The sequence below is a fragment of the Scyliorhinus canicula genome, chromosome 28 (assembly GCF_902713615.1).
Source record: "Scyliorhinus canicula chromosome 28, sScyCan1.1, whole genome shotgun sequence".
Taxonomy (NCBI): domain Eukaryota; kingdom Metazoa; phylum Chordata; class Chondrichthyes; order Carcharhiniformes; family Scyliorhinidae; genus Scyliorhinus; species Scyliorhinus canicula.
This window is the reverse complement of record NC_052173.1, coordinates 10,247,023-10,261,618: the sequence shown is the minus strand read 5'-3', so window position 1 is coordinate 10,261,618 and position 14,596 is coordinate 10,247,023. Positions and strand designations below refer to the sequence as shown.

The window sequence follows — 14,596 nt, the reverse complement described above, 5'->3', positions numbered from 1 at the left end:
CCCCCCCCCCCCCCCCCCGAGCAAGCTAACCTTCTCCCCCCCGAGCAAGCTAACCTTCTCCCCCCCGAGCAAGCTAACCTTCTCCCCCCCCCCAAGCAAGCTATCCTTCTCCCCCCGAGCAAGCTAACCTTCTCCCCCCCGAGCAAGCTAACCTTCTCCCCCCGAGCAAGCTAACCTTCTCCCCCCCGAGCAAGCTAACCTTCTCCCTCCCCCCGAGCAAGCTAACCTTCTCCCCCCGAGCAAGCTAACCTTCTCCCCCCTCCCCCCGAGCAAGCTAACCTTCTCCCTCCCGAGCAAGCTAACCTTCTCCCCCCCTCCCCCCGAGCAAGCTAACCTTCTCCCCCCCTCCCCACGAGCAAGCTAACCTTCTCCCTCCCGAGCAAGCTAACCTTCTCCCTCCCCCGAGCAAGCTAACCTTCTCCCTCCCCCGAGCAAGCTAACCTTCTCCCCCCGAGCAAGCTAACCTTCTCCCCCCGAGCAAGCTAACCTTCTCCCCCCGAGCAAGCTAACCTTCTCCCCCCGAGCAAGTTAACCTTCTCCCTCCGAGTCAGCTAACCTTCTCCCTCCGAGATAGGTCTCTCTGCATTCCAGAAAATCAGATTGTGAGATGGTGTGAATATAACAAGGACTGGACAGAGGCAGTCTATTGAGGAGTCAAAAACGAGCACATGACATTAAATGCAAGATATTTACAGCAGGTGGCAGGAGAAACCTGTTCACAGAGAATTGAGAGTCTGTGGAACTCATTTTCTGGGTTTAGGCGATGCCAACATGGATTGAGTAGGTGCATGAAAGAGAATGGAAACAGGTGAGCTAAATATGATCTGAACTATTTCCTCTTATGGAGGGTAAATGCCAACATGGACTGGTTGGGCCAAATGGCCTATTTCCTTACTTTTATGAGTTTATGTAACTTTTCTGTATTTATATGTTCGGAAACTAAAGTAAAGTGCGGCGAGGCCAGAGAGCTGTAAATGAGGATGAGTATTTTAAAATCAATGCGTTTAATGGAAAGCCACGGGAGGCCAGTGAGGTCGGAGACTTTTTAAAAAAAACTTTGAGTACCCAATTCTTTTTCCAATTAAGGGGCAATTTAGCATGGCCAATCCACCTACCCTGCACATCTTTGGGTTGTGGGGGTGAAACCCACGCAGACACGGGGAGAATGTACAAACTCCACACGGACAGTGACCCAGAGTCGGGATTGAATCCAGGTCCTGGGCGCCGTGAGGCAGCAGTGCTAACCACTACGCCACCATGCCGCCTAGCTGTTTAAATTTATAGGTTTAATGATAAACCTGTTTTGCGGTGTTTGCAACGTGTTCTGAATTTTAATGAAGGTGGTGATATTGACTGTGACACAACATTCAAGGGTGTCAGCCGTCCCTCCATAGTATCATCCCAATTTCCTCTCCTGAAGATTCACACTCTTGCTTAGGTACAGCTGCACAGAAACCAAGAGCTCTAATACGCACACAAGTGATCATTCTCCATGCACGCACCTGGATAGTGGCTATTCAACTGTAAAAGCATCACCTCAAAGTCGGATTTTATCCACACAAGCATATTTCCAACATGCCTCACAGGATCAGTAGCAGGGAAACTCGCTGAATTTCCTTTTCTGGCTGCCTAATCCAGGAGCACGAGGGACAGCTGTAAAACTCCCAATTCATACCCCACCCTAGTCAGCTGAGATGTGCAAGGGATGAATAGTCCAGATTTCCTCCAGCCATGCATTTCCCAACTGAGCCATAGGTCACTTTTCCATCCTGAGCAGCTACAATCCGGAGACAAAGGCAAAGAGGAGCTCAGCTGATATTTATCATTCACTCTTCAGTCTTGTACACTGTGCCAGCATGGTGCTGAAACCTACCTGTTTAATTGGAATTGCACGACCACTTCCAATGTTATCCGCTTTACTGTCCAAACTCCTCCTTTCTGCATCGCTTCCCCGCCGAGCCTGTGGAGGGCACGAGAAAATTGTGTCAAACCGAAGCTTGAAAGGCTTGCTCTCGTTAACCCTTCCTGTGTCTGGAACTAAATAACTTGGAGTGGTTACTGTGCTGACAGTTATTAGAATAAATGTACTGCTGAGACCTGACTGTATAAAGGCAGAGTAAGTAGCTGAATCAGGGCCAGACCACAGCGAGGACAAGTACAAGCACACAATCACCCCGATCAGTCAGCAAGTCTGAAAAGCCACTGTACTCCTGCATACAATGGTGGCACTATTGTAATATTGGACTACTGTGACCGTTCCCCTGGCATCCTTCACATACACTGTGATGCCCCGTCCTCCTGGTGAGGTCCAGCTTTTCTCTCAAAGCGAGCAATGGTTCACAACATATTCGGTTTTCCAGCTATAGGGATGAACGATTAGGAGCAATAGCTCTTTTGCCAGCTATTACAATCACATCTGTCCTATTTTTCCACAGTGGAATAAAACCACTGATTCGGAATGACTGGCTAGCAGCTTTTACTTCTCAGTAAAGGACAATTGACAATTTCAATTGACAAACAGACTCGGAATCCTTTATCAAACACGTCAACAGAAAAAGGAACATTCTGAAAAACAATTCACCCTAAAGATGGCGGACAGGTTCAGTGAAATGAGTCTCCTAGCCCCCCAGCTTTGCTGAAACTTTTGGTTTGATTGTCTCCACTCCAGCCTCTGTTCCTCTCAGCACTCGAACAGTTCTAGTGAAGTCAGTAAAGAATTCGGCTTCATAAATATGTAAGGTGTTAGTGAGGCCACACCTGGAGTAGTGTGTTCAGTTTTGGTCTCCTTACTTGAGAAAGGACGTACTGGCGCTGGAGGGTGTGCAGAGGAGATTCACTACGTTAATCCCAGAGCTGAAGGGGTTGGATTACGAGGAGAGGTTGAGTAGACTGGGACTGTACTCGTTGGAATTTAGAAGGATGCGGGGGGATCTTATAGAAACATATAAAATTATGAAGGGAATAGATAGGATAGATGCGGGCAGGTTGTTTCCACTGGCGGGTGAAAGCAGAACTAGGGGGCAAAGCCTCAAAATAAGGGGAAGTAGATTTAGGACTGAGTTTAGGAGGAACTTCTTCACCCAAAGGGTTGTGAATCTATGGAATTCCTTGCCCAGTGAAGCAGTTGAGGCTCCTTCATTAAATGTTTTTAAGGTAAAGATAGATAGTTTTTTGAAGAAAAAAGGGATTAAGGGTTATGGTGTTCGGGCCTGAAAGTGGAGCTGAGTCCACAAAAGATCAGCCATGATCTAATTGAATGGCGGAGCAGGCTCGAGGGGCCAGATGGCCTACTCCTGCTCCTAGTTCTTGTGTTCTTATAATTCACATCCACCCCTATCCCAACTCAAGTGTTTTGAGTACGGCTACTGAAAGACTGCTGCACTTCACATTAGGACATGTGCGAAAGGCACAATGTCAAGTTCAGATCACACAAGGACACCCACCCTCTGGGTGAAATGTTTTTTCTCAGGTTAACTTGGGTTACACTTTAGGATGCAGACTGCAGCCCTTGACCCTTCACCCACACATCATCCATCCCTTTCTCCCTTTTCCAATTCAGAGTTCACTCAGCCGTGGTGATCATCAATCGTTCAGTCAGTCGATCCTGAAATGAATCTGGCAGAAATACATGCACGATGGCACCCAATATTAAGATGGTGGTTTCGGAGGGTTGGGGGGGGGGGTTTCAAATAACTGAAGATCACAGAAACTCAAGGCCCTCAGGGACAGACCTCTGGAAGAAAATCTTATTGCACGGAATTGCAGCAACTGTGGAGACAACCGGATGGATAGATTTCATTTTTTTCCCTGCGTTTATTGTATTAGAAATGATTGCTCAAATCAGTTTGCAAAAGAAAAAAACTGAGCACTTTTATGTGTTACTTCTCTGCTGGGTGAGTACCAGTTAGTAAATCAAAGTGGTGACTGTTTTGTTCTGTGATTGTTGCTGATTAAACCATCTGAGACCATCTTTAAAATGATATTTCAGCCAATCGTGATGGCTTGCCTGAGGCGTAATGTCCTACAAAGAGATAGACTCCTGTAGGTAAGAGAGAGGGAGACAGAGAGAGTGATGGCGAAAGAGAGCAATAGAGGAAAAGAGTGAGGCAGAAGGACAGATCATTATTCCTCTTTGTTAAATTTATACTGAATGTACTGCAATCCACTTAGTCAAGGACCTGAGAACTGACTGTACTAATCCGCAGGTTATGGAAATTCTGATTCATGTACATCTGAACTGAAGCATAAAATCTCTTGGCTCCATGGCTAAAGCTCTTGTCAGGATTCAACTGAATTAGTTAATGCACTTTGATATTTTGGCATCATGCTTTAAATAGAGAGACCCCTGCAAGGACAACAAAATGCTCATATTAAACAAAGCATAGAAAACCAGGTGCACTGATCCCTGTTGGCAGTATGATGTCCTGTACAAGAGCCCAAGAAACAAGTCATGGTAATGGGATGTACAATTGGGCCACTGAGCCCCACAGGACAGGGGCAATGACACCAACATGGAAATCATCCAAAATCTTAACCACATTGGCTACACCATGAACTTGTTTTAATATTAAAACGGACTTTGCCCAGGTAGCTCATTAACTATCAGTGTCCAGTTAGTGCGGAATTAGTTAATCTCAATCAGAAAGGAGAAAAGGGAAACTAAATGCAGCCTTAATGTCCCCGAGGTAGTAAGGAGGCACTTCTGTGCAGGACTGTACCGAGCTTAATTTAGTAACAGTTTCCTAGTTTATTACACAAAACTATCTGTATGTTTCCAGAGAGACCAGACGTGTAGCAGCCTAAAAATTAGCGATTTACTTGGGTCTCCCCACACCTTCACGCATACAGGAAAAAAGCCTGTTTCGAGGCTTCAAACTGCCCCTTGCAAAGGACTCCCCTGGGGACAAGGTAGCTCCCATGCTGATTTCCCCTCTTGCGTGTCAGTGTTGGGTCAATATAGCTCAAGATTAATTTTCCACATGGGCGATTCAGGGCCTGAAACGATAGCCATGTGGTAACATGTACCAAGAATGAGTGAACTCATGAATAAATTATCATAATGAGCTCCAGCTATTCTCCTCTCTCCCTAGTCATTGCTCGTCCAACACTGTTGCATCATCCAGTCTCAGCTTCGTCACGTTATCATTCAAATTCTCTACCCTAGAGGGCTGTAGATGTTCAGTCACTGAATATATTCAAGACTGAGATGATTAGATTTTTGGATACTAAGAGGCATCAAGCAGGAAAGTGGAGTTGAGGCCAAAGATCAGCTATGATTTTATTGAATGGTCAAGCAGACTCGAGGGACCATGTAGATTCCTTGGCCGGAACATTCCGGCCATTCACGTTGGTGGGATCCTCCCCATCCGCCGACGGTGCACCCCCGCTGCGGGTTTCATGGTGGCGAGGGGGGCATTCAATGGGAAACCCCGTTGACAACAGTGGGACCAGAAGATCCTGCCGCTGGCCAATGACGGGCTGCCCCCGCTGCCGTGAAGCACGCGGCAGGTTGCGCGGAAAACCCTGCCCCTTATGTTCTTATTATCGCAAAGCTGTAGCTGGAGAATAATCATTGGAGTGGTGTCAGGAATGGGACTCCTATTCTCCAAATCAAGGAAGACCGTAGTAATAAACATGAAAAATGCTGGGAAAACTCAGCAGGTCTGGCAGCATCTGTGAAGAGAGAAACAGAATTAACGTTTCGAGTCCAGTATGGCTCTTGCTTGGAATGGATTGTAACACCAATTGAAACACCCAACTCTGGTGAGGCCAGCAAACTCATCCTGTGATCAGAATCACATCACGGTAGCATTGTGGATAGCACAAATGCTTCACAGCGCCAGGGTCCCAGGTTCGATTCCCCAATGGGTCACTGTCTGTGTGGAGTCTGCATGTTCTCCCCGTGTGTGCGTGGGTTTCCTCCGGGTGCTCCGGTTTCCTCCCACAGTCCAAAGATGTGCGGGTTAGGTGGATTGGCCATGATAAATTGCCCTCAGGGTCCAAATTGCCCCTTAGTGTTAGGTGGGGTTTCTGGGTTATGGGGATAGGGTGGAGGTATGGGCTTGGGTAGGGTGCTCTTTCCAAGAGCCAGTGCAGACTCGATGGGCTGAATGGCCTCCTTCTGCACTGTAAATTCTATAATATATAAATACATGGAGCCCTGAAACCAGCAGGATTTCATTGGCAGCCTATCTAAACATTCCTCACAAACACAACACTGCACAGCATCAAAACCCGAGTGAGTGCAAACGGCACCTCAGCCAATTGATACCCAGGCAATTTATGGCAATTTACCATCAAGTGAGCATGCTGAAACAGGGGTTCAGACACATTGCTGGAAAATACCTGCAATGTTCTCTCGAAAACTCTTGTCAGCTATTTCCTAAACAGCTCAGTGAATCCAACAGACAAGTACTCACAGTGAACAGACTTGCACGTCTTTTCGAGTGTTTGCGGACAGAACCCGGGGTACCGGAAGCTTGGCAAACATCAGCCCGCAGGTCCCGATGACTGATATTCGGAGTGGAAGGAAGTGAAGAGGAATAATCACTCATGTTGCCACCGTTGCTTGCCTGCAAAAGGAACGGAGTGGGCAGGAGGAAAAGATTGAAATGAAGTTACCATCAAAACTTTAAAGATTGAGCAATAAGATTCTTTCAATTGACATTGGATTTGAAGGTGCAGTAAAACCTTCATTACAATGGAAACGAGGGTGATTCTGTGCTCAGCCAAGGCAGCTGGTGCTGAGGGATCGCCCCCTTGCACCGAGGGTTAGGACAGTTCCCACTCTGGTGTAGAAAATAAGCCAGTACCCCAACAGTTAGGGCAACCTTAGCTGGATAGGCAGTTTACCAATACTCTGTACATGCAAACTGCACAAATTTATCTGGGTAAACTCCAACAGTACCTTTGCATAATCCTGAAAGTTTCAAAGCCTGACTCTCAACCGTTGTGGAAGTTCCTGGAGTGAGATGTGGCCCTTCTCAGAGAGGCTATGCATTCCAGGTCAGACAAAGAGAAACTCCTGTGTGGGGTTCTCAGTAGTTTGATTTGGAGACTCTTAAACATGACACTGACTTTACGTGCATCAGACACACTGCTGACCCAAAATATCTTTTGCAAGCTCTAATTCAAGTTAATCACAAGACAATGACATGGACTAAACTACGAGGATGCACATTGACCATTACCGGTGTACATATTATATAACACATTGATCCCCAGCAGTAAAGAGCCTCACAGGCTACTATTAATGTTTAAAGGCAAAAAGTGAACAGGTCTACTTTCAGTCCTGGAGTGCATCACACAAAACAGCTGTTTGGTTTGCTGGAAGTCATGTGATACTTTAATTACATGCCTGAAGCAAAGGTGCTAATTGTGAATGTGCCCCGAGCCGAGAAAACTAGAGACATATAGGAGGAGGAGGCCATTCCAGCCTGCTCTGCCATTCATTATGATCATGGCTGATCATCCAACTCAATAGCCCAATCCCACTTTCCCCCATGTCCTTTGACCCCCTTCACCCCAGTGCTATATCTAACTGCTTCTTGAATATATTCAATGTTTTGGCTGGCCACTCTTTGGGTGAAGAGATGTCTCCTCATCTCTGTCCTCAAAGGTCTAACCCGTATCCTTAGACTGTGACCCCTGGTTCTGGACACCCCCCTCCATCAGGAACATACTTCCTGCATCTACCCTGTCCAGTCCTGTTAGAATTTTATAGGTTTCTAGGAGATCCCCCCTCATTCTTCTGAACTCCAGCAAATACAATCCTAACCGACTCAATCTCTCCTCATAAGCCAGTCCCGCCATCCCAGGAATCAGTCTGGTAAACCTTTGCTGCACTCCCTCGAGAGCAAGACCATTCTTCCTCGGAGAAGGAGACCAAAACTGCACACAATATTCCAGGTGTGGTCTCACCAATGCCCTGTATAATTTCAGGAAGACATCCCTGCTCCTGTACTCGAAACCTCTCGCAATGAAGGCCAGCACACCATTAGCCTTCTTTACCAGCTGCATGCTTACCTTCAGCGACTGGTGTATGAGGACACCCAGGTCCCGCTGCACATTCCCCTCTCCTAATTTATGGCAATTCAGATAATAGGCACATAACATGTCCAATATAATGAACATTCAATCTGTTCTGTGACACTTGCCCAGCTAACATGCTAGTCTGAGCCAACACAGTTTGGTAGGTCTATGGACAACAGGTTCAGACTTGCCTTTGAAGGGGTACAGTGTGATGCGAGACTCTGACCTGTCTCCCCACACACTGAATTCCCAGTCCCCACTTTACTGTCTGGTAGAAGCCAAGCTGTTTCTCAACAGCAGATCTAGAAAGAGATGCATATGTTGGCTCAGTGTTCTTTGGGCTGGTCCCAGGGACATAGACTGGGATAAACATCAACTACTGCTGCAGGACAATCAACTTGGTAAAATAATTCACCAAGAAAGCTCTTTGGTCTGCCCGAAATGTGCTGGTTTTCCAGTACAGAGAGTGGTCGATGACTGAATGTTGCACCCTGGCACCTTCCAAGGTGCAGGATGACATGCTGAGAGATGGATTAAAGCTTGGGATAAGCCACCACTATGGCTGAATGGAGAAAGGCCACTGCATAAGGGCCTCCCACCATGGTATACTGAGGGGCAGGATCCCGGATAAAACCCTTTGGGCTGTATGTGCCAGTAGTGAAGCACCTCATGTCCTGTATTGAAGGAAACTGATCTTTATTGCACTTTATGTAATGTCAAATTTGAACAAATAATAATAATAATAATAATTAGGGGCTGGTTTAGCACCGTGGGCTAAACAGCTGCCTTGTAATGCAGAACAAGGCCAGCAGCGCGGGTTCAATTCCCGTACCAACCTCCCCGAACAGGTGCCAGAATGTGGCGACTAGGGGCCTTTCACAGCAACTTCATTGAAGCCTACTTGTGACAATAAGCGATTATTATTATTATTATTATTAATAACTGTTTTTTGTCACAAGTATGAAGTTACTGTGAAAGGTCCCTCGTCGCCACATTCCGGCGCCTGTTCGGGGAGGCTGATACGGGAATTGAACCCGTGCTGCTGGCCTTGTTCTGCATCACAAACCAGCTGTCTAGCCCACTGAGCTAAACCTGCTCCAAATTCATGTACCTTTACTAATTCAATGAGTAAAAGTATTTTTTGGGGGGGTGGGGGGGAAGCGATTTCCTGACAAGAGTGGGAAGAACAGTTGAAAGGAGAATCCTTCTGCAGATACATACAGCAATTGGGTGGACAGTATTTTGGGAAGCCTGGGAGTGACATCACCTGCCCAACATCTCAATCATGGGCTCAATATTTTCTCCACCAAAACTTTTCAATGATTCGGAGAGGGTGCAGCACACGTTTCCTGAGCTTATCATTCTCTATTCTCTCACCTGGCTGCTGTGGATGGTAGAAACTGGGGTGGATGCAGTAGAATGGCTTGGAGAACTTGGCAGAGACTTGCACGACGTGGCAAAAAGGTGCTGTTTCTTAATGGCCGAGATCTTCTGTGCGACTGAAAGAAAAATAAAAGTGAGGCCTCTTGGAAAATTGCTGGTCGAGAAGCTGCGCTGTGTTAACAAGGCATAGAGGGGGTTCTGAAAAGAAAAGATAAAAACAAGCACGCCAAATTGTCGTGGCAACAGGAATCCCGTAACTCTAAGAGCCCAGTTGCCAATTCTGCCTCATACTCGGGTATAACGTCTTAAAGGATCCCAATGAGGGTTGCCGAGGAAGAAGAGCAGCCAAAACAGGGGACAGTTCTTTTTTGCCAAAATTACTTCATGTGTGCAAGAGAAATCATTCAAAGATTAAACTATATAAATAAGTTTTGAATTCTCCGTGTCTGCGTGGGTTTCACCCCCACAACCCAAAGATGTGCAGGGTAGGTGGATTGGCCACGCTAAATTACCCCTTAATTGGAATTTTTTTTAATAGGTTTTGATAAAACTAGTACAGCATTTGACCTTTCCCCCCTCCCCAACATTTCTTCTGAAGACTGCCCTTTTAATAGCTGACTTTGCTAATTCAATTATTAGAATCAGCAGGGTTCCTTTTCTTTAATGTTTCTTGAACAGACTGGTGGCCAGTATCCTGTCATTTTGAAAGTGCATTACATGCAAGCTGCAAGTTCCAATTCATTGTGAAACATTTTCAGTAACTGCATTTAAATTTAAGTTGCTTTTGGCAACTTGTTCTGAAACCGTCATCAGCTTGGGTCTGGGTCACTGTCCGTATGGAGTTTTCACATTCTCCCCGTGTTTGCGTGGGTTTTGCCCCCACAACCCAAAGATGTGCAAGTCAGGTGGATTGGCCACGCTAAATTCCCCTTAATTAGAAAAAATGAATTGCGTACTCTAAATTTATAAAAAATGAAATTAAAACATTAATTTTCTAATAAAAATCTTCAAGCAGCCAAAATATAGCAATCGTGCAAAACGGTGTGTGTGTGTGTGGGGGGGGGGGGGGGGGGGGGGGGTCGTCGTTAATTCAACCCATCAATCCCACTCCATCCAGAATTTACGTCTGCTTATTCCAACATGGATTCTTCCTCACACCACTTGTTTAAGAAACAAGGATGCCCCAATGTTACCCCTTAGGATATTAATAGTGAGCTTGAAATTTCTACATTTTATTTTAAACACATTAACACAATGTCGAGAGGGGGGAAAGTCCCTCCAAAGCACCAAACAGGGGAGGAGGATGAATGGTACAATTCAGCATTCCTGGTGCAAAGCTTCACCTAATAGGAGAGCATTGGGATTCTGGGGATGGCAGTCAAGAGTGCCTGGTTTGTGTGATCTTCCATTGTGCCCAACTCCCTGATAATGCATGCCCGTTGCACAAAGGGCAATACATATTAAAATTCACTCCAGGATTTTGAATCAGACCACTCAGAGTACAGCCATATCTCAGAGGAGAAATAAAAGACAGCAATTAATATAGAGCTGCAACCTCATGTCACCCAGAGACTTGAAAGAGCTTACCAGCAATCACACAGAATCTGGCTTGATATCCCACATACACTCCTGGATCAGCTCGTCACACACTTGACTTGCTGCACGGTTTTGGAAGCAGCAACAGTGTGGGTGCTGTATTTAGCCTTCCTCCCTCAGCCTCTTTCTCACAGTATTTCTCACAGTCCCACAGTAAGGTTTCCTGTCACAGGCACTCCACCACCCTAGATTCAGCCAATAATTATTAGCACTTGTCTGCACACTGCAGATCATCACTTACAAGAATCCACTATCAGAAGCCAGCAGTCACTACTCAAAAACAAACAGTAAAAGCTGAACCTGCACTTGTTCATTTCCATTTTAGCTGACAAATGGTCATGTTCCACACCAGCACAATCGTGATGAACAGCCTGTTGTGGTAGTGAATCCACCCTCCCTTGAAAAAGACTTATTGGACAAACAGGTATTCCATTATTTCAGTTTTCCCTGCAATACAAAAGTGACCACACTTCAACAACTTGTATTTATATAGCACCTGGACGGGGCTTGGTGCAAGGTAGGATACGCTAGGATATTCAAAAAGCATTTCATTTTCGTGAGGTACTTTGTGATAGCCTAAGTTGTGAAAGATGGTATATAAATGCAAGTGCTTTCCTTCTGTCATCGCTTGCGAAGGCTCTGCAAGGCTGGCACTTAGTGGACACAGAGCTACTGGTCTGGGGAAAGGAGCCAGTGCAAAACATTGAGATTCAGAGAGCTGCCAAACTCAACAAGGTGAGAAGGAGGTTCTCCTGACACCCTCCAGGTAAAGCCACCAATTCGGAGCTATAAAGACAGAGTGAGGTACCAGTGCTGGGTGAGTTGATCTCAGTTGACAGGGAGTAGGGACACTACAATTGGTAAATGGAGGAGAAAAATAAATGAGCTGGGGATTCCATTTCTTTTTTAAAATAAATTTAGAGCAACCAATTCTTTTTTGTTTTGAATTCAGGGGCAATTTAGCGTGGCTAATCCTCCTACCTTGCACATCTTTGGGTTGTGGGGGCGAAACCCACGCACACACTGTGGTGATCACAAGTTAACCAGATGCAACACAACTGAGCGACCACTAGAGGGAGCACGGGAGAGCCATATAAATACATCAGGACAGGAAGTGAGGACACACTCTTCACAGCAGGGGGGCTGGTAAGCAGGACACACAGCAAGCAAAGCTGGTAGTTAGCACTGGAAGGTAGTTCTAGGTCGAGCTCTGGAAACTGAACGAACCCACAATAAAGCATCTTCTCCACACTTGAGACTGCGAGCTTTATTAAGACACGAGGAACAACACATGGTACCAGGAGTGATTTCAGACGCTTACGACAGGACAACTCAGCTGCAGATACAGAAAGCACAAAATGGCATGGAAATCTCCTACTGGACATTTGACTGGGGAAGACATCGCTAATTCGAGGATGTGGCATGGATACCCACCTCAGCTGGACACGACTGGTAATGTAATAAATGTCTGGAAAAGGTTCAAACAAATGTTCGATTTTTATCTCATAGCTAATGATGTAGCAGACGCCTCAGACAAAATTAAAATAGCAATTCTCATCGAAGGGCCTGTCAATAAGAAAGTGTATAATGGATTTAAACAGGGGGAGAATGTGCAAACTCCACATGGACAGTGATCCGGGGCTGGGATTCGAACCCGGGTCCTCGCTGCTGTGCTAACCATTGTGCCGCCGTGCCACCCGGGGGATTCCATTTCTGATTTTATTCAGTGACCATTAATGAATGTGTGAACATGAAGTGAGGATTGATCAGGATCAGCTGTGATGCCATTAATTGCCAATTAACTTGCAAATAGGCATGCAGACAGTCACTTATCAAAACCATTCGAATTTTACAGTACAGAAGGAGACTAATCGGCTCACTGTGACTGTGCCAACCCTCTTCATCCATTTTCCCATCCCATTACATGGAGGCTCGCGAGGGTGAATGACGAATTCAATACTAATGTTGCAGCAAAGTCAGTACCTTCGTTAAACACTCGATCGATGTTGAGTCCGTATGTTGCACAGGTCTCATAATACATGCAGCGTTTGAGGTCAGCGCACAGTTTACGTGCTCGAGCATCGTCAATGACTCGCGGATTGGTGGCACTGATTGCATCTGCAGGGGAATGAAGAAATCTTTTAGATGGCAAGTGCTGTATAATGGACAGGCACCTGTCAGAACTGCCCCATCTGGTGCTGCAATATACATATGCCAATTTCACATTTCTTACCAAGTGCTATTAGGAAACAGATAAGACGATTATTTCAATTCAGAGAATTTACAGTGCAGAAGGAGGCCATTCGGCCCATTGAGTCTGCACCGATTGTCAACACAAGCAGATAAATTATAAACTTTTCCTCAGTCAAACAGTTTTCCAAGTCATGCAAACATGCTGAAGGGAGAGGATGGCATAGTGGTAATGTCACTGGACTAGAAATCCAGAGGCCCACCCAGGCTAATGCTCTGGGTACACGGGTTCAAATCCCATCACGGCAGCTGGTGGAGTTCAAATTCAATGTCAAAAATGTAATTACTTAATAATTCTGGAATTGAAAACTAGTCAAATAGTGACCATGAAACTATCAGCAATTGTTGATTAATGCTCGCTAGGGAAGGAAATCCCACCTGACCTGGTCTGGCTTGCATGTGACTCCAGACCATGTCATTGTGGTCAACTCTGAACTGTCCCTTTGAAAGCAAGACACTCAGTTCAAGGGCAGTTAGAGATGGGCAACAAATGCTGGCCAGCCACATCCCTTGAAAGAATAAAATAAAGCATTACAAATATTATTTTAATAAAACTCCTCCAGTTTCCAAATTCGAATGATTATTGGAAATCTTGAAGAAATATATAGTTTGAACATTAAAAAGAGGAAACTGGTCCCCTTGCAGTTTTACACAGTGACGTTATACATAATAGAGTAGCAGTACATCTCTCCTCAGACTGACCTTGTGCTTCTGAATTTTTTATGGTATTGGAAGGAACAGTGGCAGATCCCCCAGGCTGTAAACATGACACCCTACCTGACCTGTGTTCTCCATCCGCCCTCGCTACATTGACATCAAGATAGAACATAGAACATACAGTGCAGAAGGAGGCCATTCGGCCCATCAGGTCTGCACCGACCCACTTAAGCCCTCACTTCCACCTTATCCCCATAACCCAATAACTCATCCTAACCTTTTTGGTCACAAAGGGCAATTTATCATGGCCAATCCACCTAACCTGCACATCTTTGGACTGTCGGAGGAAACCGGAGCACCCGGAGGAAACCCACGCAGACACGGGGAGAACGTGCAGACTCCGCACAGAGAGTGACCCAGTGGGGAATCGAACCTGGGACCCTGGCACTGTGAAGCAACAGTGCTATCCACTTGCTGTCCTAAGATTTTCCTGATTAGAGTGGGCCTTCGTTCTCTGTAAGTCTGGCAACATGTTCTGCCAGATCGGAGTGTTGCCAGCATTTTCTTGTTTTTATTTCAGATCTCCAGAATCAGAGGTATTTTGCTTCTCTGCTCTCCAAGTAATTTAGAAGAAAGAGAGGTGATCTTATGGAAATGTGTAAAATGCTTCAGAGGGTTT

General features: G+C 45.8%; 1 protein-coding gene across 1 annotated transcript in view; it reads right to left on the bottom strand.

Moving 5' to 3' along the window:
* The window catches only part of LOC119958096 (arf-GAP with GTPase, ANK repeat and PH domain-containing protein 1-like), a 129,441-nt gene that overhangs the window by 54,963 nt on the left and 59,882 nt on the right, over window positions 1-14,596 (bottom strand). The window contains exons 6-9 of the mRNA XM_038786325.1: window positions 12,994-13,128; window positions 9,409-9,530; window positions 6,420-6,572; window positions 1,874-1,960 (exon numbers count right to left, since the gene is read on the bottom strand). Coding sequence (XP_038642253.1) covers window positions 1,874-1,960; window positions 6,420-6,572; window positions 9,409-9,530; window positions 12,994-13,128 — 497 coding nt within the window. The remainder of the gene's footprint in view (window positions 1-1,873; window positions 1,961-6,419; window positions 6,573-9,408; window positions 9,531-12,993; window positions 13,129-14,596) is intronic.